Raw genomic sequence first — 26,397 nt, 5'->3', positions numbered from 1 at the left:
ATCATCATGGTTTTTAAGAACTTTATACTCAACTAACCAAACCGTGGTTGCCGTAACTAAAAATCATTGCATAGCAGTATTTTATAACAAGTTACTTCTGAAGTAACGCACTACCGCTAAACTCAATAAGAAATATAAATCAACGTTAAACCTACAATGATTTTCCATAATATCATGGAAATGTATCTGTAAATTGTATCTTATTATGTTTTTTTTTTGATCATGGTTTACGTGCAACTTAAGTTAATTTACTGTATTTTAGTTTTTTCCTAAAAACATTAGTTCCGCGCTCTAAATAAGTATTTGTAGAATAAGACAGTACAGTTGAACAAAATGTTGTTGACGGAAGATAATATCGTTCGGTGTAATTGCGTTCTTTTTCGCGATCGATTCGCTGTTGGGTAAATTTTTTCGAATCCTTTGCGGACCGCACTGTCACAAATGCTAATGGCCATTGCGAAGTAATTCATATTACCTTCTTATCTAGTATCTACAACTAACGTTTCGAACGAAAACAATAAGCGTTATTACTGTTTGCTAAGTGACCGGGCTTGCGATAGAAGATAGAAGCAATATCGTTTTTTCCGAACAACGTTCGGATATTTCAATCACCTTGAAAGATGGATACGAATTCGCAGTCCAGCAGGTATGGTTTTGGCTATTATATTTTTTATTTCAACGTTTTTACTATTGTAATTGTGCATCGATTCGTCTAAAATATGAATAATTACACAATAATCATATTAGGACCCAACCATATTTTCGTTCCAATGCTAAACGATTTTGTTCAACTAAGTTGCTCAATATTAGTAAACCCAATATAGAAATATAATATCTACAATTAAATATAATTCTGGTGTGTTTGATAAAATTGTATGAAATATTAAATACCTTATTGTATTTGCTTTCATTAACTAAAATCTCTGTATTCATTTAAAATGAAATTATCATAACATCTTAAAAAAGATTTAATTTATATTTTATATTCTATAATTTCATTGGATTATATACATATTATAATAGATAAGAGTAAAATATTATTATCAATATTAAAATTAAGCTTTAAATCATATATTTACAAATTAGAAAATTTAATTCTTTTTTAAGTTGAAAATATGATTTTTTTTTTCTTTAATGAGATTTAATTAACTAGACTATTTTTCTCTTTAAAATGATTATTTTTATACCATTATTTGGATTATAAAGAGGGGAAAGGCAGTTTATACTCTTCAGTCAATCTTATACCACCCAGAGACCAAAAATGTTAAAGGCTGGATTTGAATCATCAGCTGTATATTTACATATAGTTGCCTTATCCCACATGGTCATGACACTTCCCCAATATGAATTATTATTTATTATATAAAACAGAATATTTTTATTTCATAGCCTATTTTTAAATTAAAATTAATAAAAATATATATTTAACTACAAAATAATGTATTGATGTATATTTATTATTAACACAATACATATAATCATTTAAATATTGTGACTTGCTAATATATTTTCTAACTATTTTATTCGTGTAGAGTTGTCGGTGAAGTTAAAACCCGAGAGGATAAACTGCATGCTAAAAGAATGTAAAAATAAATAATCCATTTTGCATTAAACTTTAAAATTTTATTTTTTTGTTATTAATAATATGATTTAAAACATTTTAGTAATGGTGTAAGTGATGAAGAAGATACTACATTGGATCATACATTAACAATTAAACCACCACAAGCAAGAGTGCACAAGTCAAGACATAAAGAAGCAAGTCATCATAAACATTCTAAAGTAATAATATTTTAATTTTTTATTCCGTGTTCAAAAAATATAAGATTTTTTATATTAATGCGATTTATTTTAATGTGAAGGATCCAGCAAAAAAACACCATTCTAGACATCTTGAAAAACGAAAGCATAGACATTCTCGGTAATGGTTATATTTTATAATTATTTATTTAAACAACTCTTACATAATGTTTAAATTTATTGGGCACATGAATTCTATATTTATAGTTTACAGCCATTTTTATTATTGGTTCATATGAAATGTATTGGGAAATAACCTATAGCATTATACTTTTTAAACATAAGATTATTTAATTATTATAGTATTTGATATTTATGTTTTAGGTTACAATCAGTAATGTACATTAAATTTTCTTATGTGTATATTATGTAATAATATGTATATTATAATGTACATTATATTTTCTTATATAAATTATATACATAGTTTTTATGTCAATGTAAAATGTACATTTTTATATTTTCTCAAACGAAAAATTTTTGTGTTTCTATGATTCCATCATAATTGATAAATATATTTTATACATATATAAAATTATAAAATAATTCATGAAATATCATTGAAAATACAAATAAATTTAGTTCATAAATTAGTAGCATAAAATTGTTTATTATATAATATAGTATATGGTTATTAAATTAGTACTAATAAAATCATATAATTATTTTTCATAGAGATGATGAACTTGCTTTGAGAAACAAGAGATCAAAAAAAGAAGATGATTATTATAAGGTAGATTCAAGAAATATAGATAGAAGTGAAAATGGTGAATGGGATCGTTATAAAAAAAGAAGTAGTTATAGTCATGAAAAACATTCTAAACATGAAAAACCACATAGAGATGATATGCTTAAGGTATTGTTCCATATAATTATTTAAAAAACGTATAAGTAATATTTTTGAAATTCGACCCTTCAGTGTATGTTTTCGTTGTTGACAAAAAAATAAAATTCTTAATTGAAGTTATTGTTTTCATATTTATTTATTACTTATCTATATATATATATGTGTGTGTATATTGACATTTAAAAGTAAAAGATTTTAATATTTATATGCTAATATAAATTTTATTTTTTATCATTGGATTTGGCTTTTTTTAATTAATATCATTGGCAGATCCAGGATTTTTTTCTTTTTTTTTTGGGAGGGGGGGGTGAAAATGTTTTCTCTTGGAATATTTTTTATAACATTGCAGTCAGTGATTGATAATGAAAATGATTGATTTTTAATATATATTTTTCCTGATTTAAGGGGGGTTAGTCCTTTCCATGGATCCCCCACTGATTAATATATATGTTTTTTAATTTTTAAAGGAAAATGATTTAAGAAATCTGTTACAAAAAAAAAAATTGGAAAAAGAAGAAAAGTATCGTACTACGGAGTACAAACATCATACAAAGAAAGATATAGCAGATAATGAATCTAGAGATAGCTCTCATGCAAAATTAAGAAAACGAGAAGAAGAAGAACGAGATAGCCGAAGATCTCATAGGGAAAGAGATCAATATATTGAACAATACTACAAAATGTTGGATCGACCTCGTAAGGTTTTAATTATTTAAATAGTTACTCTTACTAAACTATAACATGATATATATAATATAACTATTTAAATATTTATAAATAGGGAATTTAAAATTTATTGTAATAATTGTTATTAATCATTGTTTAAATAAATATAGATTCTTGTTAACATATAAAAAATAAAAAGGAATACATAACCACAATTTTATCTTTGTAATTTATCTAAATATTTTTACTTAAGTCTGTTCTTTCTAATTTAATTATGTAATTGGGAAATTAGCTATAACAGAAATTTGGAAGACTCTTTTTTTGTCTAGAAGAAGAACCTGATAATTTCTTTTTAAGATTCAATAAGATTTATTATTTTGGTTTATTTATATTTTTATTTAAAATCATCACTACTAAATTTTGTTATAAAAAAAAAATTCTTTAAATGTTCATTAATAAAAATCAAATATCAAACAAATTATTAGATATACATTTATAAGTTATTTTAAATGTTGTGGAGGAGGGAGAAGAGGGATTTGTTAGAATATTGATTCACTACTATGCTTATTTCATTTTTGAATAGTTTTAAATAACATAAATTTTTTATTAGCTGATTTTTATTATCAAAATAATGAATTAAAATATGTACCATTAAAAGTAAATATCTAGTTTTTAATTTTTATTTAAAAAATATAATATATTGTTTAATACCTTTTGAAATTAAATAAGTAATATACAAATCATTTTCTTAGAAATATATTATTAAATAATTAAGTGTTTGTTAAAATATCACCTTAATTATGATATATGTTAATATACTTTTTTTTTTTTTTTTATTAAATTAAGAAATGACAGTGGAACAAGGTAGATTTATATTTTTGACTTTTACACTTATATCTATTTAATTATACAATTCAATGTAGAGTTTTTTATTTTGTTTATTATAATGGCATGAAGTGGGTCCCTACATTACCTTTCAAGTTAGATATTTATTTATTGTATTATGATGTGTAGCCTAGAAGTATGCAATATAAATTTTAAATTTAGATGCTATAAAATGTATTTAAAATGCAATTAAATTAACATAAAGTTAAAAAATAAATTAATATTAGAAATCAATATATATTAACTAAAGTTAGATGACTTGCATAATTAATACATTTTTATAGCTTTGTGTATATTTATTGGATTTTATTTAAATGTTTTACATTTATTATAATTGTTAAAACTTATAAAATGCATAAAAAAAATCAAAAAAAAAAATCATAGTTTGTTTATTTGTATAATGTCTTAGAATCTTTATTTCCTAGCTTTGACTAAATCCAACAATTCATTAAATAGTTATAATGTTTATTTAGTTTTTAAAATAACATGATTTTAAGAGCCATTTTGTTTTAGGACCCGATATGGTTCCTGATTTGGTCGTATTATCAAATGATTCATCTTCATCTGATTCAGAACATGAAAATGAACCTCTAGAAGAAGAAAATAACAAAATTAAGACTGAAGAAAACTCATTAACTCCACCAATTGATCAAAATAAATCTGAAGGCGAAGCATCTGAAGAATCTGGACAAGATTCTGGTGATGACACTGATAGTTCTGGTTCAACATCCTCATCTTCAAAAAGTTCACAATCCAGTGGTATAAATTTTTATATATAACTAGTATGATACAAGTTAGAGATTTTATATATGGTTAATTTTTTTGAATTTTGGATTTATTTAAAAGTTATATAATTTTTATAACTAAAAAACAAATTTATTTATAAAATTATTTAGATTGACTAGTTTTTTGTTACTCAATAGAATCTTTATATACATATTTATACTAGTTACTTTATTTTAAATTAATTTTAAGCTTAACTTTTTATTATTAATTTTAAGTGTTAACTATACCTCAATATTCTATTCATAAAAACACATAATTTTTTAAAAAAAAATATTTGAATTTTAGAGTTTATACAGCCAGATAAGAAAAAAAACCAATTTTATTTATTTTTGATTTTGTATTGACTTAATTTATACAATAATAATAAAATATGTTCATATTTATTTTTTAGAAAAATCTGATGATAAATCCAGTAGCAGTAACTCTATTAAAGAAGAATCAAAATCACCAGAAGTAGATACTGAAATTCAAATGGACATAACATTAGAAAAAAATTCATCTCCTCCATTGCTACCTAAAGAGTATCTACCAGCATTACAAGGATGTCGAAGTGTTGAAGAATTTCAGTGCTTAAATAGGTTTTTACCAATAACTTATTTGTAAAAGTCATGAACATTATTTCAAATACTTAAATTGTTTACAATTTTTTAGAATTGAAGAAGGAACATATGGTGTGGTTTACCGAGCCAAAGAAAAGCAAACTGATGAAATCGTGGCTTTGAAACGATTGAAAATGGAAAAAGAAAAAGAAGGATTCCCTATTACGTCATTGAGAGAAATAAGCACTCTTTTAAAATCTCAGCATCCCAATATTGTAACAGTAAGAGAAATTGTTGTTGGTAGTAATATGGATAAAATATTTATAGTTATGGATTATGTTGAACATGATATGAAATCACTAATGGAAACAATGAGGCAAAAAAAGCAATCATTTACAGCTGGTAAGATATTATATAGTCTTGGCATTAATAAAAATTAGAAAAATGTATAGTTTTTTTTTTTTTTTTTTTTATAGCTGAAGTAAAATGTTTAATGCAACAACTTCTTATGGCTGTAGATCATTTACATGACAATTGGATCTTACATAGAGATTTAAAGACATCCAATTTACTTTTGAGTCATAAAGGTGTTTTAAAGGTTGGTGATTTTGGTTTAGCACGGGAATATGGTTCTCCATTAAAAGCTTATACACCAGTCGTTGTAACATTGTGGTATCGTTCACCAGAACTTTTATTAGGTGCTAAGGTTAGTAGAATAGCAATTATTAAAGTCAGTTTTATGTATTATAATTAAATATTATAAATTATTATAAATTAAATATTTATGATGGATTATATTCTTTTTTTTTTAAAATTTAAAAAAAATATTAATTTGTAAAATTTATATTCTAGGAATATTCTACACCAATTGATATTTGGTCTGTAGGATGCATATTTGCCGAATTTCTTTTGATGGAACCATTATTCACAGGCAAATCTGAGTATGATCAGTTGAAAAAAATTTTTACTACATTTGGTACACCAAATGAAAAAATCTGGCCAGGATATTCAAATTTGGCATTAGTAACTAAAGCATCATTGCCTGATTGTCCTCCAGCTAATTTTAAAGGAAGGTTTACTAAAGAAGGTCTTTTAACAGACATTGGCTATGAACTACTTAGGAAGTGAGTTAGTTTTTGAGCTATATTTTAATTTTTTTAATTATTTTTTTTTTTTTTTACGTGTTAGAATGCTTACATACAATCCAAGTACACGTGTCACAGCTGAAGATGCTCTTAAACATAAATACTTCTCTGAATTACCATTAGCTATAGATCCGGCAATGTTTCCTACGTGGCCAGCCAAGAGTGAAGGTGGTACAAGAAAAGCAGCTGCTAGCCCAAAACCACCATCTGGTGGTAGAGATTACAAGCAGCTTAAGGAAGATGAAGGATTTCATATTGGTAATAATTTGCCTAGAGCTCCTACGGTACCAGCGTTTAGTCTTAAATTTTAATGTTACTTTTGTAAATTATTTAATTGTTTAACATTGTCAAAAGTATATCTGTTTAACATGTATACAATTTATTTTTATCATTATTCATAACTTTATTTTCTTAAAAATTAAAGTTATTAGTTTTAGAAATTAATTTTAAAATATTATGTTTTTAATAAATATTAAAATGTTTATTATTTTGACATTATATGATACTTATTAATTTGTAAATATATTTGTATTTTTTATAAACTGTGGATCAAAAACCACAGAATATTATATATATATATTATGTAATAAAAAAAGCTTGTGAATAAGATTATATTGACATTTTTTTAAGTCAATTTGAATATGTAATATAATAATTATTTCTCCTTCACATGCACTCAACTATTTGAGATTAGTTACTTAAATCTTTCACTTCCAAATGTTTTAATCTTTTACAAAAATTTAATGTGTGGGGAGGTTTAAACAGAGATAATCTCCATTGAATTATTAATGCTATCACTTAAATCAGCATTCGCTATTGTGGAAAATGAAGCGGAAAAGTGTATTTCGTACACCCCTAAATCATGTTTTTCACATCAATTCAGGTGCCCATCAGGAAAACATTTTATTTGCTCCTCTGAGACTTCAATTAACAATAAATATCATTATGCAATAATTGCATAATATGCAATATATGACGAGCCCGTTTCAAGTAAGATACAAATGAAATGCTATTGGGAATCTAAGCTTTTATTAAAGGAAGAAAGAAGGATTGGTATTGACAATGTGCATTAGACGGATGATTGGAGAGTTAAAATAGTAGTTTGAGGAAGGTAAATAGAATTTGGAAGGGGACAGTTAATCTGTAATATAATTTTTTAAATTTTTTTTTCAGTTCTATACAGTATTTTATGAATTATAAATTATTATGTTATTTTAGTAATATTTGTACCAAGAAACATTTTTTAATTAAACATGTATTTCGAATCATTTTATTCTAGTTTGTTACATAATTATAATACTAATATAATAATATTATAAATATCGAGTAGATTTTACTAAAAAAAAAAAAAATATAATTAATTCTCAAATAAAATAAAATTCAGAAATGTATACATATTTAGAAAAATATAAATTTGGCAACATAGCGTACAGGAACATTCACAATCGTTCGTTTTTTGGCTAAAAAAAAATTCTTTGATAAGCAACAGTCGTTCGCAATCGTGTTGTAAAAAAGGTATAACGTTCGAAATCGTTCGCTACCCTTACGTTTTGATACGACCGACACGTGTGACGGCACAAGGTGCCAAATTCAGAACGGTGCGTGAGAGACGTCAAAATTAGATTATCTACTATATTTATAAAAAAAAAAAACAATTCTGTGCAGGCACAGGTCATAGAAGTGAAACTTCCGCGATAACAGTCGTGGTGGTATCAAACTATTAATGTACAATTTGTGGTACTACTTGTTTATTATTGAGGAAAGCTTCATCAGCGGTTATTTCGTACATACGATAAATTGAAGATGGTAAAAGATAAAGCAGCCAAGCTTTTATTGTACTTTTATTGACTATTCCGTGTAGATAGCTTGTTTGATGAATTTTTCTGCGTTTTATATGTACATTTATGCAGTGGTCATCATCGATGTATCGTGGAAGATTTTTAATCATAGTGTTCACACTAACATACTATTTTCAAAGTTATTTTATCAAAAATAAGGTAGTTATACTATATGGAGCGTATACCGAGTTTCAAAATCTTACTATGCTCGGGATATCAATGCACCTTTATTAAGCCGCTCAGACTTCAAACACCACGCTCCAATCATAGTTATAGATATGGGCAGATAAAATGATAATTTAAAAACATCTACCGTTGACCTGAGAATCGAGTTCGAAGCAGAAGAGGCGTTTCCAGAATCAACATCAGCATACTGCTTAATATTACACGATCAAATTATAACTTATAACCCCTTTAACGGGGAAGTAAGAACATTGTAAAATATTTGTATATAATTTTTTTTTTTTGTAAATTAATGGAAAATGTTTTTAAGAATATAAGTCTGTTTTTATTTCATACATCAAATAGTTATATAAAGGTTTAAATCATAATTAAGTTATGTATACATATAACAGTTTTTATGTATTTTACAAATAAATAAATAGATATGTATATGTTTAAATAAGAATTAGACAAAAGTCTAATATATTAAATAATAAAAATAGTTATGTACATGTTTGAATTATTTGAAAATATCTTCGATTATTTGATCTATCCCCCTTTTACATGACGGTGGGCTTGACCTCCTCTGCTTTACTGAATATGGTTGTGGATCGAAATACGTGGAACCGTCGTTTTGATCGATTGCCTGTATATTTATCCGTCTTGACATCAATGCGCAGCTCGGTTGAGAAATCGGTGGTGACATCGGTGAGTAGCTCGGTGGAGATATCGGTGAGTAATTCGATGGATATAGCTCTATAACTGTTAGAACTACATCTTCCTGATCGCATACCTTCATTTTAATCAAACACTGCTCGGCTATCTGTTTAGTTGCATATAGCTTGAGCTGACTCACGAAGTTTGATGAAGTCTTAGGGATATGATTTGAAATCGTATCATCATCGATATTTCTGATAGTAGTAATCATATCTTCAACACATTATCCTCGATTAAAAATGTTTTTAAAGTAATCACATATTTGATCAAACTGCTGCAATATCAAAGATTGTATGAATGACGATTTGTGTACAATACTCTCGAATATACACCATTCCAAATAATGTAATGTTCAGTAAGTCTAATGTCGCCATGAGCAAGTTCGCATTTAGTGGAATTAAACAGACATTTTTACCCTTGTTACGGCCCGTGTTCAGGAAGCCTAATGTCGCCATGAGCAAGTTCGACAGGATGCCCTTGCCCTACGACGCATTGGAAAAACGCATTCAAATATTCGATAAGAGGTACGTTAATGATGTGTTCGTTGTTTTTACACTTTTGTAAAATAACTATTCTTAAAGATCACTGATTTTTTCCACAAAAAAAATATTGTGACGTTTCAATTGTTATTTTTATACAACCCAACCTCACATAACATCCGTTGAGTGAATATAATTTTTTACTTTCACCAATATTATTATTACAAAACAAAATTAAAAATAATACAAGTATAAATGTGAATTTCATACTGACGTTTATTACTACTGAAGCAAGTAATGATGGTTCATTGAGTCTTAAAATCATGAATCAGTAATAAAATTAGGAATTAAGATGTACCAATCTATTGCAGTACTACTGAAGTGTACATTCAATACAGGATAAGTTTACTGGTACTGGGTTGTGGATTGTCTAGATTCACTGTTGGCAATTCACGTGATCCAGAGAAATTCCTCATTGCTTTAATCTCTTCGATAGTGGCGACAGCATTTCTTAAAGTCTTCTGTCGAGCCGAATGTTTTCGACTGCGTTGTGCTATTGTTTGCGGTAGCGGTTTTTGTTGGGTCAATAATTTTTTCCGAGCTCTACATTTTCGGTGAAAATATAAAGATTTAAATAATGAAGTATATGACTTTAAAAACCGCCAGTGCTAAATATGGAGTTGGATTTTAGCATCCTGGATCAGGAATTATCCATCAAGTAAAAATAAGATATTAACAATTCTATTATAACATATTATGATATTTAACAGTTGTACTTCCAATAGATTTATTAAAATAAAAATATAATCATATTTTATTTAGATTGTTCTTGAAAATTATGATTTCCCTGATTTGTTAATGATTGGTACTGACTCCCACACACCGAATGGTGGTGGTCTTGGTGGTTGTGTATTGGAGTCGGTGGCGCAGATGCTGTCGACGTCATGGCCGACATATCATGGGAATTAAAATGCCCAAAAGTAATTATGAACTAATAAATTTAATATTTTTTTGGTTTAATTATTTATTTACCCATTGGTGGTTCTTCAGATAACTGTATAGGATGAAATTAATAACATTTTTATTTATAATCGTATATTTATTTAGGTTATTGGTGTTCATTTGTCTGGCAAAATGACGGGCTGGACTACACCAAAAGATGTTATTTTAAAAGTTGCAGGTATTTTAACGGTTTCTGGTGGCACTGGTGCTATTATTGAGTATCATGGACCTGGAATAGATTATATTTCATGCACAGGTAAATATATTGATAGTCGTAAATTATAAATATAATTTTTAATAATTGAAGCGCTCGGCCGAACAACGGGACAAGCGCCAATCTCGGCAATATTACGTTTATCGATGGAGTATCGGGGCACGAGTACAATTTATTGTATATGTTCACTACCGCATTGAAATTACAATAAAAATAGATTAAAAGGCAATAATAAGCAATAATAAGTTTAGTTTTAAGTCGTGGAAATGGTCCGTAATATTTTAAACGCCTCCATTGTAAAATGCGCTCAGTGGCACTTGTCCCGTTGTTCGGCCGAGCGCTTCAATTGTTAATATTATTTGTATAGGTATGGGTACTATATGTAATATGGGAGCTGAAATTGGTGCAACAACATCATTGTTCCCATTCAATCACCGTATGGCTGATTATTTGAAAGCTACCTCACGTGCTGACAGTGGCGTAGCCGGGGGTTTGCGGGGGTTTTTTGGGGGGGGGGGCTGATCAATTTTTTACACAGCGGTGGTTTAGTAATATACAATAAATTATTTTACCTGTATTATTTATTAAAAAAAAAAAAAACAATAAAAATAGTAATCAATTTTCTTTTCAATTTTACATTTTTTTTACAATTTAGTATACTAACATTTTATATAATAAAACAAACTCGAATTTAATAAACATGAATATAATGTGATGAATAAAAATAAATTAACAATATTTATTTACAAACAATTAAAGTGACAATTTTAACCTTCGAGCCTTTCCACTGTTAGCAAATTTGTCCAATAATTTGATCATCTGAAATGTCAATATCTCTATGAATGGATAGTAGTGCGAGTCCGACAAGTCTTGACTCTGTAGTTGAATTTCTAAGGTAAGTTTTTAATCTTCTCAAAGAAGAAAAACTCCTTTCTGCAGTAGCAGTCGATACAGGTAGTACTGATATTAACTTTAGGAGTTGATACATGTTTGGAAACATATTGCTGTCACAGTTGGTTAAGGTTTCAATTGCATTTAATGGTCTGAACTTTGGTCCAACTGTTTTCCACTTAGACTGCCATAATTTAAATTCTGCTTCAATAATATCTTGATAACCTGGTAAATCGTCTTCATAAAATTGAACAGCGGGTTTTAAACACGAAAATGGCTTATCAACAGTCAAAGATGGCAATACATACTGTAATGACTTTATAGTATCTTTATGTGAAAGAAAACGTTGTTTTAGTGAGCAAAGCAAATCGTCTAAGTATGGAATAAATATTGTACGTCTGTAAAATTCTTCAATATCTTTAAAAGGCACATTATTTCGATTTTTTTGTCTACCACTAATACGTGGCATAGTTTCATTAACATTTAACGAAACTGAAATACTTTTTACTCCCTCATAAATTTCATGAAACTCGACATTTGAATTTTCTCTAATATCTTGAAGTTTCTTGGAGATTTTGGATACACTTTCAAATGCGTTTACTAAATCTATATTCTTAGTTTGTAAATACTCAGATAAATTGTAAGTATAACTCAATAATTTATTTGAAACATAGATAGCTACTAATAAATTAAAATTGCAGATATTATTCAAAAGACTATGTGCTCGTTTTATTTATTCCTTATTTTTTGAATCATTTTCAATTTGCTCTAAAGCAGAAACTATTGTCTGCAAAAATTCTTTAAAAATCATTATAGCCTCGTGACGCAAAACCCATCTAGTTTCGCACAGTGATTTAAGTTTATGTGCCTGAGTTTTTGGATTAATTTCTAAAACTTTTTCTTTTAAAATTTGGGTTCTTTTTGCGGAGTAGTGAAAAAATGAACAACATTCTGATACAATTCCAAAAGCATTTCGAATATCTTGAGCTTTAGAAGCTTCAGACAAACAAAGATTCAAAGAATGCGATATGCAATGAGTGTATAACGCTTTAGGATATTTTTTTCTCACAATTGCCTGTACACCATTAAAAGCACCCGACATGGTTGCCGCCCCATCATAGCCTTGACCACGCATTTTTTCTAAATTTAAACCAAGGTTTTTTAATGTTTCTAGTAAAGTATTAGCTAAACCTTCTCCTGTTACATCCTGAACAGGAATAAATGCTAAAAAGTTTTCCCGAACTATCATTGATTTTTCATCTAGGTATCTTATGCATACTGAAAATTGTTCGATTTGACTAATATCAGTTGTCTCGTCGGCGAGAACAGAAAAAAAACTGGATTTTGATATTTGTTTAACTATTTCAGATTGAATTATTTCTCCAAAAATAGTAATTAATTCATTTTGGATTTGAGGACTTGTATACATAGCATTCAAATCACTAATTTCTAGATGCTCTTTTAAAACTATATCACCATTATTGGCTCTAAATCGTAGGAGACAACGAAAATTTCCATCATTTTCAGTAGGTTCATTCATTTCAATTCGTCCAGAGTCTGTATGCCCTCTTAATGCAATCTGTTGCCTTCCGCACAATCGAATAGTCTGAATAATAGGTTTCAAAGATGAACGATTTTTTAAAATATCTTGCTTTTTCTTAGTATTTAATTGCATATATACATTATCCTGTTCCTTGTTATGAATTTTAATTACATTATCGGCATTTAACATTGCAGTTTTATAGAAATTTAAGTTGGCATGATTTTTTAATGATTCTAATGCATCTTTTAATTTAATAAGAAGTTTGGTTACAAGTTTGCCCAGTTTTACGTGAGAACCTTTACCAACATTTGTTTGATACAAGAAAAGTACACAATACATACAAAAAGCCCCTTCTTTCAGTTTTGAATAAGCTAACCAATTAAATGTGTTAAACCATTTCAACTGAAAAGTACGTTTAAACTTGCCATTATCTTGAGCTGGAAATTTATAATTTACATCAGGCACCCATAAATTATGTAAAATTAAAATTTTTTCTGTATTGGTTAGAGGTTTTGAACAATTTATATAAAGACCAATATCATATTTAGAATCAGATTCTGTCTGTAACTCTGATTTATCAATTTGTTTTTTTCTTCAAAAACTACAATATTCTGTGTTTTCTCATTTTCTTCAATGATAGGGTCACTGCAGTTTGACTAATATAAAAAAATATTTATTTATTTTCATAATTGGATTAAGTGGTTTAATATTTATAGGTAAGCATTTATTTTGGAAAATATTATAAAGTCAAAACAATTAAATAAAAAAGTCATGAACAATATTATAAATATTATGTTATAAAGTCGACGCGACGCGACGGCGAAGTATGAAGTCTTAAAAATGTATTAAAATTAATTTTAAAACCATATATACAGTTCAGTAATTTGTTTTTTTTCATAATATTTATATGAACCTACAACGTATCTTCTAATACAAATTAAACATTTTACTTACATTTTTTGTTTTTTTGTGAAAAAATTCAAAAAAGTTTGATTTTTTCTTTTCTCTGCCATTTTTTGTGAGTTAGATTGAAAAATTTAAATCCTGTACAGTAACCACGTTGCACAACCAAAATATCAAAATGGCAAAATAATACGTTCTGCATTCACTGCGATACTGCCCGACTGCCGGTTTATAATATTTTCCGACGCCCGTTTGTGTATATTTATTATTTATACCCTTATTACATTATACGATTAGTGTAAAGTCGTAAAGATAAGAACAGTCGTCGCCCGTCGGGTGTCTTGTCACTAATCGCTTACAAATAATTATTTATAGATTTTATCATGAAACCGACCTATGCATAATGTTATATAAGTAATAATATATGCATTAAATACCTACTAGCACGACCGAAGCTGTAGAAAACTAACAAAATAAAGATGACAATTTAAAATTAGTAAAATACAATTTAAAACTTTTTGAGCGAATATTATAGACCAGAGGTTCCCAAACTTTTCATACTCGTGGCGCCCTTTTAGAACTGAAGTTTGCTCATGGCGCCCTTAATAAAATTTACGACTTTTTTTTAAATAAAATAGATAAAATAAGAAACATGTTTAATTTTCAATAGATAATATGGAAGTATTTATTTTATATAATTACACACTGAAATATTTAATTTTAATTTTATTAGGTAAAATAAATTAGACTTAGTTTATTTGTAGAAAACAATTGAATTAGTGAGATGGATGAGCCTGGACATCACTGCATATTTTTTCAAATCTTGGGATCAAACTTGATACTGCTACTCTCATTTCCTCCTCCACATTGATTTTTGACCGATATTTGCTTTTGATCACAGCGACCACCGAAAACCCAGCTTCACATAAATATGAAGTAGAAAACGGAATTAAAACACGTAGAGCTTTTTCACATACAATTGGATATTCATTTTTTATTGAAATCCAAAATTTGGTCAATTCCATATTGGTAAATTTTGATTTCAAGCTACTGTCGCAAGACAACTCAATTAGACTTTCTTCTTCAGTAGAATTAAATTCTGATGGAACAATGGAGTTAAATGGATCTTGAATCCATGCAAATTTATCAATGTCTTCATTTTTAAAATATTTCTCAAACCATACCACTAGCTGTGATAAGTGATCTTCAAAAATGGATTTCATATCTTGAGAAATCTCAACTGTATTAGAGGTCAGAAACTGCTGCAATATGGAAAATGAATCTTTGCTCGTGCCTTCATTCATTTGTCTTCTCCATAGTTTGAGTTTTTTTATAAAAGCTGTCATTTTATCCATCGACTTTAAAATATGCGTGTTATTTCCCTGCAATGAGGTGTTCAATGCATTCAGTTTTTCAAAAATGTCACACAAGTATGCCAATTTTATTAAAAAATTTTCGTCAGAAAAATCATTGGCATATTTGTGCCCTTCTTCTTTAAGAAATATGTAAATTTCTTGCCGCAGTTCAAACGTACGTGATAAAACATTACCACGAGACAGCCATCGTGCATTGCTGTAATACAACAAACTTGAGTGTTCAGCTCCCATATCATCACATAATTTTTTGAAAAATCTAGCCTTCAGGGGACGAGTTTTTATAAAATTGACTACATTCACTACACATTCTAACACTTGGTTCAGCGCAGGACTTAGATATTTTGCCGCAAGTGCTTCTCTATGGATAATGCAATGGGTCCACAGTGCATCAGGGGCTTTGCTTCTAATAAGTGACTGTAATCCTCCATAACTGCCAGACATGGAACGAGCGCCATCAGTACAAACACCGACGCATTTTATCCAATCTAACATATTTTCTGACATAAAATTATTAAGAATATCAAATAAGTCCTGGGCCTTAGCGCTTGCCGTAATATTTTTACAAAAGAGTAGGTCTTCTACCATGTCATCACCATCTATAAACCTAACATAGCATATCAAATGAGCATCCTTATTATTATCCGTAGCCTCGTCCAGCTGCAACCCGAATTCCTTTTCTTTGATTTTTTCTATCAATTGATCATTAAGGTCCTCCGCCATATGGTGAATTCTGCGGCTAACCGTATTATTGGATAAAGGCACTTTTGAGAGTAATTTCCCAGCAGATTCACCAACCATAATATTTACCATATCTATAGCAGCTGGTAAGATAAGCTCTTCTGCAATGGTATGGGGCTTCTTACATTTCGCAATTCTATAGGAAACTTTATAAGATGCAATCAAAGCATTGGTTGGTATTGATGCATTCTTGAAAAACGTACTTTTTTCCTGTTTTAGTTCTTTTAACTTTCTAATAAAATAATCGCGAGGTTTTCCAATCGTATACTTGTGGTTTGCTTCTAAATGGCGCTTCAATTTACTCGGCAACATGCATTCTGGTGCCAAAACTTTCATACATAATACACATAGTGGTCTCTCTTCACCATTAATTTCTGTTGATGTAAAACCAAAATCCAAATAACTATCGTCATACTTACGACATTTTCGCTTTTTTACCGTTTCACCGCGACTGGTTGATGGTAAAATTTCTTCGTCTTCTAAAGTACTCGCACGTTTACGATTGTTTAATAAAAATCGATCCATAATTAAACCCAGAACAAATTTATAACTTAAAGAAAATCACAGAACTCACTAAATATATATTCTTAAGAAACTTGAACAAATAATAACACACCGAGACTGATATATGAGTGTATAGTTAATCAATACTAACGCAAAAACGAATTTAACCAGACACGAACAGTCGTTTATCTTTATCAAATACAATAATTGGTTAGTATAGTAATAATAACTGACTATAGGAAAGCAGCATTTTTAATAATGAAGATAATCAAAATGACCGTGTCGTTATCGTAAAATATCCTTGTTTATTTTTAGAAAATGGTCGGCAGCGAGGCGCAGCCGCGGCTCCCTTGACTATTCACCGCGGCGCACCAGGGCGCCGCGGCGCACAGTTTGGGAACCTCTGTTATAGACCATTAAAATAATTTTTAAATTTTCGGGGGGGCTGCAGCCCCCTCAGCCCCCCCTGGCTACGCCACTGCGTGCTGATATTGCTGAAGAAGCTGCTAAGTACGGCAAAACATTATTAACCCCTGATCCAGGCTGTCAATATGATCAGGTAATTATTTTTATTAACCATTACAATGTTCAGTGTCATCAACGATTTAATATTTTAATTTTTACTTTTATTTTATAGTTAGTTGAAAATGATTTGACGACAGAACCTTATGTCAACGGTCCCTTCACACCTGATATTGCGCACCCTATATCTAAACTTGGTAATAATGCCAAAATAAATGATTGGCCCAATGAAATTAAAGTTGGTAAGTTTCTTACAGTTGAGCTCATTTGTATCGTATCAATGAAATATTAGGAGATATAACTTTAAAATAAACGAAAATCTCAATGTATGCAAATTCTTAATTTAAGTCAAACTTAATTGATTCAAATATTTATTATGGAGCAGTGTGGTAATTAATTTTCATTTTATTAAGGGTTCGAACTGGCTTAGTGAAAAAACGTTCTACAGAATTAATTCTCTCTTCTGTCATAATTTTGATCGATTTACACTGCTTTTCACTTGACTAAGTCCACTAGGAGTGAAGTTTACACATGTGATAATTTTTTACTCATCGAAAAAGATACAAGTGTTACTTTACTTTCCCCTTCCTAAGTGAAAAAAATATCTTAAAACGCCTCTGACTATCGTTTCAATGAAAAATCTGAAAGAAATATATATATATATATATGTGTGTTAACTAAAGAACCCATTTTACACTTATATGATATACATACACAATATTTTGTTTACTTTTTAATTACGATTTCAAGTTTTTTCCTCACAAATAACAAATTTTTATTATTTCAGGACTTATTGGAAGTTGTACAAATTCAAGTTATGAAGATATGTCAAGATGTGCCACCATTGCCAAAGAAGTCTTGGCTCATGGTCTTGAATCAAAAATTCCATTTAATGTTACACCTGGATCAGAACAGATCAGAGCTACTATTGAAAGAGATAGAATCGTATATAATTATTTTAAATTAATATTTTTGTCTATCTTTTAAATTATGATATTATTTAGGCACAAATTTTAAGAGACTTTGGCGGTACAGTTTTAGCTAATGCTTTTGTGGTCCATGTACCTATTGGTCAATGGGACCGTATAACTCTATTAGAGATTTTGTCAACAAATATGTACTTTTATAAATGTGCATGTGATGATATCTATGTATATTCCAGTGTTGGCCTGGTACCTAAAGTGCCCTGGAGGTTTTTTTCATATAAACCTGCAAATATCTCATCTAACTATGAAAATTGCTTATATGTAGTCCAAAACATAATTTTTAATGGTACGTTATTTAAAATGTACAAACAATTAATTTAATCACTTAGTGTTACCGATTATTTATTTAAAATTGTACTATTTTAAATAGCATAATAGCATAACACATAGAAGTTTTTTAAAATAAATAAATACAATTATGGGTTATGTGTCCACTTGTTCACATATTAAACGCGTGTACGTGACATAATATATTATTACTATATCTACTGATTTATCTAGTGTTGACTGCAGTGGCGGTGGTGATGATGGTGGTGGGTGTTGGTGGTGATGGCGTGGTACACAACGGAGCATTGTTGTTGACGACTAACGGTGCTTAAGAAGGATCACGGTGGGACGGGGCCGGCGTCCTCGGGGTACGTCATGGTTTTGAGAAAAGCGTCCGTGTTCGGCTTCAACTGGCCCGGGGCTGGGTACGTGGGTTCCGATTCCCGTGTCGGGATCAGCGCCATGTTGCGGTCGTGAAGCTCCTTGCTGGCCGCCAACGTGCTCTTGATCTTGTCGCCCGCGGACTTCATCAGCCGCACGCCAGCGTCGTACCGCTCGTCCAGCGCGGCCACCAGCGACGCCAGCCGGGTCAGGTGCACCTGCATGTCGGTGTTGTGGTACTCGTGTATCCTCCGGTACTGCCGGTACGCGTGGTGACGGCAGCTGCCGTTCCGGAAGAACATCTTGTTGTTGTCCGAGTCCACGTCGCTCAGGAACAGCGCCGCGGAGAACTGCTCGTGTTCCACCTCGTCGCCGATCCGCCGCGATATGTTCCGGTACGCCTCGTGCTCGCTCACCAGCAGCCCAAGCGCGTCGTCCACCAGCGCCACGTGTTCCGCGTACGCCGCGTCCGCAGCCAGCTGCTCCAACCGCTTGTACGTGCGCATCATGCGCCCCAGCACCGCTTCGTTGGTCGCTTCCGCGGAGCACGCCACGCACGCCGTCACCACCACCAAACGGACCAGCCGCTGCATACCGCTTCGCCCGGTCCGGTCCGGTATTGCTGCGCGACCTGTGAAATACATCGAGCACGCGACGACGTTTTAATCACGACAACAACGATAATCAATCGTCGTACCGATATCGGCGCCCCGAAAAACCTGTACGCGCTGGTATATCGTGCGTGTCACAATTTAAGAACAAGTGACAGGCTTATTGTTTTAGAAGTCCTAAAAAATACATCTAAGTATACGCGTTCAAAGTCGAAAGTTCCGAAGAGAGTATCTCTTTTTATATCGATGTACGATCGTTTCACGTTGTTTCTCACGTCCGCGAATAGGATTTTTCGACAATCGTCACGAAATCATTGGTGACCTATCCGATAACGTTGTCTAGTAAAACATACGTCGAAAAGCGGACAACGAGAGAAACGTATCGGATAAAACGAATAACCCAAAACACGCAATCACGCGCCGAGTCAATTAACATTTTTACTCTGATGGTATTTCTGTGATCCGGTATGCGTACAATCGGAGGTGGAGGTAGGCAACAGATACGTAATAGTTTTACGTGTTACGTATATTAAATAGTTAATAGGCCGTTGTTGCATTTGCAACTTTTCTTCTGCTGCTTCGGATTTTCGTTAAGTAAGTTATAAACGCGTTGCGCATCAACACGAATTAAAAAATACAACTTTAAGATGCGATTTTTTGACTACTTTAACATCCGTGCCCTAATAATGACTAGTTTTTCTCGTAAGTCTGTCTTATAACACTTATTTGAGTATATTCAACCAGGCCCGTATCCAGACCAAATTTTCAGGAGGGGCAAAGCAAATTTTTGGGGGGGCATTATATATAAATGTATTAAATATTAATGCAATTTTTAATTTATTTACATTGACATCTAATTAAATTAACACAATGAATTACAAAATAAATTAACAATGAAACATATTTTACACACGTGTACTGCTGCAGTCGGCGATAAAATGAAAGAATATTTAGGTGTTCTATAATAAAATGTCAATTGATAGGAAAGTATTGAGCTACGATTACGATAACGTTAGCAATCAATTTGCCAACAGTCGTCGTGACACGTCAGTATCGTCGTCATGGCCCGGAATTTCCGAAATAAATACTACTATACGGCTAAAAAAACTTTTTTGATCTATTCTATTACCGATGAAAATGTTATAAGCAATAAAATACGTAACTACCTAAACATCTTTCTAATATTTTTAGGGGGGGGCAATGACTGGGTATAGGGGGGAAATGCCCCCCTTGCCCCCCCCGTGGCTACGGGCCTGTATTCAACATATCATATATTGAGTATATTTATTCTACGCAGATGTTACTGAATTATAATTACCTATTATGTTTTAGAATTTTACTATTGTACATAAGATAATATTGTAACACAATTTATTAGTAACTTTAAATTTTATATTTTAGAATAACAGTTAATTTTTAAGTAACCATGTATTTTAAAAATATTAAAAACTAAACTCTCTATAGGCATTTAAATATTAAACATAACCAAATCAATTTTTCTCACCTGTGCAAATGATTAATTTTATTAGATAAGTCACGACACAAATCGCTTATGATAAAAAATGTAATTAAACTGTATTAACGCCAATGAAATAAAATAAAGCGATCGATGTCATCACGTGAAATCGTACGATTTACAACTGTGCATTAATCGTATATTCGTGTATTTATTAACAATATGATTGTTTTGTGCGATAACTATACATAGGTCAAATGTCCGTCATATCTATGCGAAAAAATGATAACCGATTAAAGAATAATATTGCACGGCAGTATACGTCATTACAGGAAATTTCTACGGGGAAATCTCATTTTAATGTATAATAAAAAGTGTTAAAAATAAAATTACTTGAAAGCGTACGTAATTTAAAATCCAGAGGGGAACGAAGAATTTTATTGATTTGACCACGTATGAATCGTAGGATTTTTTTTTTTGTGTTACGTAGTTTGTACAATATTTTGACTAGAAGAATAGATTCGATTATTAAAAAGAGGAATGGTTACTGATAAATTTATGTTATACGGAAACAGTTGTTTGAATATATTTATCATATATTGAGTATATTTATGGTACGCAGATGTTACTGAATTATAATTTCCTATTTGTTTTGGAATTATAAATATATGAGATAATATTACATGTTACATGAGATAATATTGTAACACAATTTATTAGTGATTTTAAATATTGTATTTTAATGTTACAATTTATTCTTAAGTTTTCATATATTTCAATGTTGTCTATTCTATGTGTCACTAGGTTTTTTTCTAAATTTCTCAACAGTTTTTCAAGTAACTGATAAAAATCTGAAATTAACCAAAGGTAAAAAAAATAAAAACTGTTTTTATTAAACATTTACGAGATAAAAATAATAATGATAATTCAACAAAATCGAAATTTTTTTTTTGTAAATCAAAAGATTCCAGGGAAAAATTCAAGCCCACAAAAAACCTCTACATACGCCTATGATCAACTATATTAGCTATCTCTATTATAGAATTTCTTCTATAAAATGCCCCGACCATAAAGAGATACTAGATTTCTGCCATTGTCGTATGGTCAAAATCCAATATTATTTTTTAGATAAAAATAATTAATTTTTTGTCGCGTACGTAATAGGAATATTTATTCCGTATTTATAATACAATATTTAGGTTACTATGGGACGATATGAAAGTCCTAACGCGAACAAATCATTGTAAAAATATAGTGGATATTGTAAATGTTTTTAATATTTAATAAAATATACCTTAAAATATATAAATATATGAAATACACTGTATATAATTATGTAAACACTATACATGTTTTGGATTATTGAACCGACCTGCACAATTAGCATAGTTCAATGTTATTTATCGTTTCGAGTGCGATCATTGATACAATTAATTATGAATTTAGGATTCCAATGTATTCGTTTTTTCTATAGTAAACATATCGGCTGCGAACGAGTTGATTCCCGGGTACCTAATTACCAGAACCGACACCGTTGAGTTGATTCTCGGGTCATTAGAGGGTACGTACGAGTTGATTACCTATTGTTGTATGTCAATTATCAATAAATTGCAAGAGTAAAGAGTTCGACCGTCACACACAACTCGCTCTTATGTCCATCGAGACCACGCGCGAATTTACAAAAAAATCACAATTCTCAACTACTTTAAATAGAACTACGAATAGTTGTAAGAGTTTTCATTCTAAGCCTAACAGTTGTCTCTATAGTGGGTACCCAAATATTTTTGTATTTATAAATGAGCTGTTAGAAGTACAATCAGAAACGTATATTAAATGCAGGAGTAATGGAATTAAGGAATCTAAAAAACAACAAGAAAAACAAATTTTTTTAAGAGAAGAGATGTCACGGTATACTGGTAATCTCTTTACCAGATACCAATTTATAAAAACAAAGTGTTACAAATTTTTACTAAATAACTAAATTTTTTTATATTTTTTTACCTAGTTACTACTAAATGTTTTTAATAATATTTTTTTACCTAATTATTACTAAATGTTTTTAATAATAATAAATATAATATAATTCAATAAATAATTAATAAATAAAAATTGAATGATTTTCAAAATATGAAAAAACTAAAAAAAACAACATTTTTGAGTAACTTGTCAGCCAACCTCCTCCTGGTGTTTCTTGGGTTATGCTAATAGGCTAAATATTTTACTAAATATTGAATAAAATATATAATGACCTGGGAATTAACTCGTACGTACCTCTTAATGATCTGGGAATGAACTCGTACGTACCTCTTAATGACTCGGGAATCAACTTACCTATTACGAACATATCGCGGTCCAGTATGGCATAGACCTAACCAAGAGTTATTATCATAGGCGTGTTTACGGTAGGGGCCGGGTGGACCACTGACCCCCCCTGCGGAATTTGCCTCCAACAAAACCGTGTCAGGATAAAAAAAAGTAATGTGATCTGTACTCATTACCTACCGATAGTTACAGTTCAATACAGTACAGTAGTAAAATGTACGTATTTATATTTGAGTTTTAAATGTATTTTTATTATTCATGTCTAAAAATAAATAAAAATATAAGTCTCATAATTTAAAAATTGTTGTGTCCCCTCGGTCACCAAAGTCTGAACACACCAATGTTGATAATTTATTTTGCACTTGGAAATATCAACAGTTACGAAATGAAAATCATAAAAAAAAAAGCTGAGCGTTGGTACTGGATCGCTGTATACGTCGAAGTACAGAGCAATTACCGTATAAAGAATGTAATGCTACGTAGTACATTACAAGTCATCGAAAACATGAAATTTTACATTTCAGGTCACAGGCCAATTTTGTGAAATTTTACCAATAATTTAATTATTATCATATATTATAATTGATCAATTAAAGAAAAACATACTCGGATCCGGAATTGAAATCATGTCTGGTTTTGGGTTTTTTTTATTAATCATGAACGAAATGCTTTTCGATAATGGTTTACTGAGTAAGTGCTGATAGTTATAGACTGATATGTATGTAGTCTGTAGCGTGTAGAAAATTAATACTCAATAAATAAGAATGGCACTGCAAGTATCGATCGATATAGGTACATTCAGCGAGCGTGTATCACATAAAACTCAATACATTTTATGTATTCGACATTTATGTACAAACTCGAATATTCGTAAAAGCAGATTTCGACATGTATATGTTATTCTGGCGATACCAAAAATGTTATCATGACGTCATGAGCGTGTTATGTATTGTATGCGTGTATGCGCGCCGACCGGTGTAGGCCGCGAGTAAATAAATATAACATTAAAATAATATTAAAAATAATATAAAAACAAAAAAATTAAATTAAATTATATAAATATTATAAATTAGCGACCGTGCGACCGTTATGGGCATCGTAACGATCCATATATCTATTATAGCTCCAACTATAAGTTTATAGCTCATTGTGTATTTTTGTATAAAGAAAACACATTAAAAATTCTATAAAAATAATTGATATTTGATGATGGTTGTTTGACGATGTCGATCGAATGTGTATATAAAATTATTCGATTTCGTAGGTAAATGTTGTAAAAAAAAAAAAATTTTAAACTCAAATGTACTTTACTTTCACCGGTCATTAACGTAATTAACCAAGACCGGTGGGGGTAAGTGATAATAAATTTCAAATAATACATTGGTTGTTTTACAATAGGTACTATTTAAAAATTATTGGTGTTTCATTTTCTATTTTAGGCACTCAATCGAATGAAATGTTAGGTTAATCGAAATGAACAAAATATGTCCATATTGTCAATTATTTATCTGTACAGTTTCGGTTACCATGACGTTTTGAATCGTACAATATTTCTGCTGCGTTGCAAACAAACTGTTTAGCGTCAAAACCGATTCTGCATCGATCGAAGCCACACGAATTCAACTGTCCTGCGGATTTACGTAAAGTTATTTTCCTATCTTTAATCTTTTTTATAGCTTCATCTAGGTCAATACGCTCAGTACTGTTAACGCATATTTCGACAGTGATCCGGATTACGCGAATTTCACTATGAACAATTGTTATTAATTTTCTCATTTTTTTTTTTTTTTCAAAAGGTTTTTCCATTCGAAATGAGTGACGATTCGCAACCCAAGAGACGGCAGTTGCATCGTCAACCGGAACGGTACCGCCGTTTTTGGCTGCGGACCAGCGTTCGGCTGTCGGCCGTGGTGCTGGTGGACGAGGGTCGGGTGACGATCACCGCGAACACCGCGACGGCTGTCGACCAACACCGGTTGCGGTCACGTACACCGGTGCTGCGGCAGTCGATCCGGCCGCGGTGCGTAATGCGTCCGACGCCGTACCGCGCCGCCACGGCCGCCGTCGAACGAGCGTCACCGTTGTTCGGGTACCAGGGACCGTTGCCGACCGGTACCGTCCGAGGCGGTGCAAACGGTACGGTTTCCGCTTTCCGTCCATACCGGGTCGAGAACGAGTACGGCGACGTGACGGCGGAATCCTCCGACTCGGACAGCAGCGGAAGCGAGGTGGACGGCGACGAGACGGTGGCGCCGTTGTATCTGAACGGAAGCGGTAGCGATACCGAGGTCGACGACGAGGCGATATGGCACCGTTGGACCTGAGCGCCGGGCACGACCGAGTTCCGTCCGTTCGACGGTGCCCGTCACGAGGACTTCGGATCGCCCGTTTTCTGCCCGTTCGACGTCCGCGGACGGTCGCAGACGGCGACGATGGCACGCGGATATCCACCCGGTAGACGGTTCCGGCAGCTACGTAACCGCCGACGTCCACCAACACCGCGCCTACGACCACTCGCTGGGCTACGCGCCGCACGTCCTCCAGTTGTTGAACTGTTTTTTTTTTTTTTTTTATTAATATTTTATAATATTAATAAAATCATAATAACTATTGTTATTAGAAGTTATATTACTGTGTTTATTTCCTTAAAAAATAGTTCTCTTGAGTATTTTTATGATGGTTGTGATCAAGGTCTTGCTAAGGAACTACCAGAGTTAAAGTTGTTGATAAAAAAAAAAAATATTGGTCGAAGTGGACAGTCTAAACAATGTTAACTCCAGTAACAGCTCAGTCTGTGCATCTCAGTCTGTTCAAGTG

The 26,397-nt window shown here is 31.1% G+C and overlaps 3 protein-coding genes and 1 pseudogene across 4 annotated transcripts; 2 read left to right on the top strand and 2 right to left on the bottom strand.

The window, feature by feature from the left end:
• The first annotated feature begins 59 nt into the window (after positions 1–59).
• On the top strand, positions 60–7,058 carry LOC112689080 (cyclin-dependent kinase 11B). Of its 2 annotated transcripts, none has more exons than XM_025562589.1 (12): positions 60–401; positions 488–646; positions 1,665–1,782; positions 1,863–1,921; positions 2,476–2,656; positions 3,115–3,343; positions 4,712–4,957; positions 5,376–5,562; positions 5,636–5,925; positions 6,000–6,229; positions 6,376–6,647; positions 6,712–7,058. In XM_025562589.1, exons 2-12 carry the CDS (start codon positions 621–623, stop codon positions 6,977–6,979), a joined length of 2,106 nt encoding a protein of 701 aa, XP_025418374.1. In that variant the 5' UTR covers positions 60–401; positions 488–620; the 3' UTR covers positions 6,980–7,058. The 2 variants fall into 2 exon arrangements, with proteins under 2 accessions (XP_025418374.1, XP_025418375.1); XM_025562590.1 differs by having other exon boundaries at positions 60–461; positions 543–646.
• A 3,443-nt stretch (positions 7,059–10,501) lies between these two features.
• Positions 10,502–23,463, top strand: LOC112689104 (annotated as a pseudogene).
• On the bottom strand, positions 11,871–12,573 carry LOC112689197 (52 kDa repressor of the inhibitor of the protein kinase-like). Its single transcript, XM_025562776.1, has one exon. It carries the CDS (start codon positions 12,438–12,440, stop codon positions 11,871–11,873), a length of 570 nt encoding a protein of 189 aa, XP_025418561.1. The 5' UTR covers positions 12,441–12,573.
• On the bottom strand, positions 18,860–21,448 carry LOC112689196. Its single transcript, XM_025562775.1, has 2 exons — positions 21,307–21,448; positions 18,860–19,822 (listed from the first exon to the last, which is right to left on the bottom strand). Exon 2 carries the CDS (start codon positions 19,782–19,784, stop codon positions 19,149–19,151), a length of 636 nt encoding a protein of 211 aa, XP_025418560.1. The 5' UTR covers positions 19,785–19,822; positions 21,307–21,448; the 3' UTR covers positions 18,860–19,148.
• Positions 23,464–26,397: the final 2,934 nt, after the last annotated feature.

This window comes from Sipha flava, unplaced genomic scaffold (genome assembly GCF_003268045.1).
Source record: "Sipha flava isolate LNK unplaced genomic scaffold, YSA_version1 42_pilon_pilon, whole genome shotgun sequence".
NCBI lineage: Eukaryota > Metazoa > Arthropoda > Insecta > Hemiptera > Aphididae > Sipha > Sipha flava.
Note: the sequence above shows the minus strand (reverse complement) of the source record. Positions and strands in the feature narration are given on the sequence as shown.

What these genes read in the sequence shown, in the direction of transcription:
- LOC112689080 (XM_025562589.1), top strand. Translation starts at nt 621, where the DNA reads ATGGATACGAATTCGCAGTCCAGCAG. An exon ending in GAATTTCAGTGCTTAAATAG is followed by an intron (nt 5,563 to 5,635) that starts GTTTTTACCAAT and finishes ACAATTTTTTAG; the next exon opens with AATTGAAGAAGGAACATATG. An exon ending in GGCTATGAACTACTTAGGAA is followed by an intron (nt 6,648 to 6,711) that starts GTGAGTTAGTTT and finishes TTTACGTGTTAG; the next exon opens with AATGCTTACATACAATCCAA.
- LOC112689197 (XM_025562776.1), bottom strand. Translation starts at nt 12,440, where the DNA reads ATGCCACGTATTAGTGGTAGACAAAAAAATCGAAATAATGTGCCTTTT.
- LOC112689196 (XM_025562775.1), bottom strand. Translation starts at nt 19,784, where the DNA reads ATGCAGCGGCTGGTCCGTTTGGTGGTGGTGACGGCGTGCGTGGCGTGC.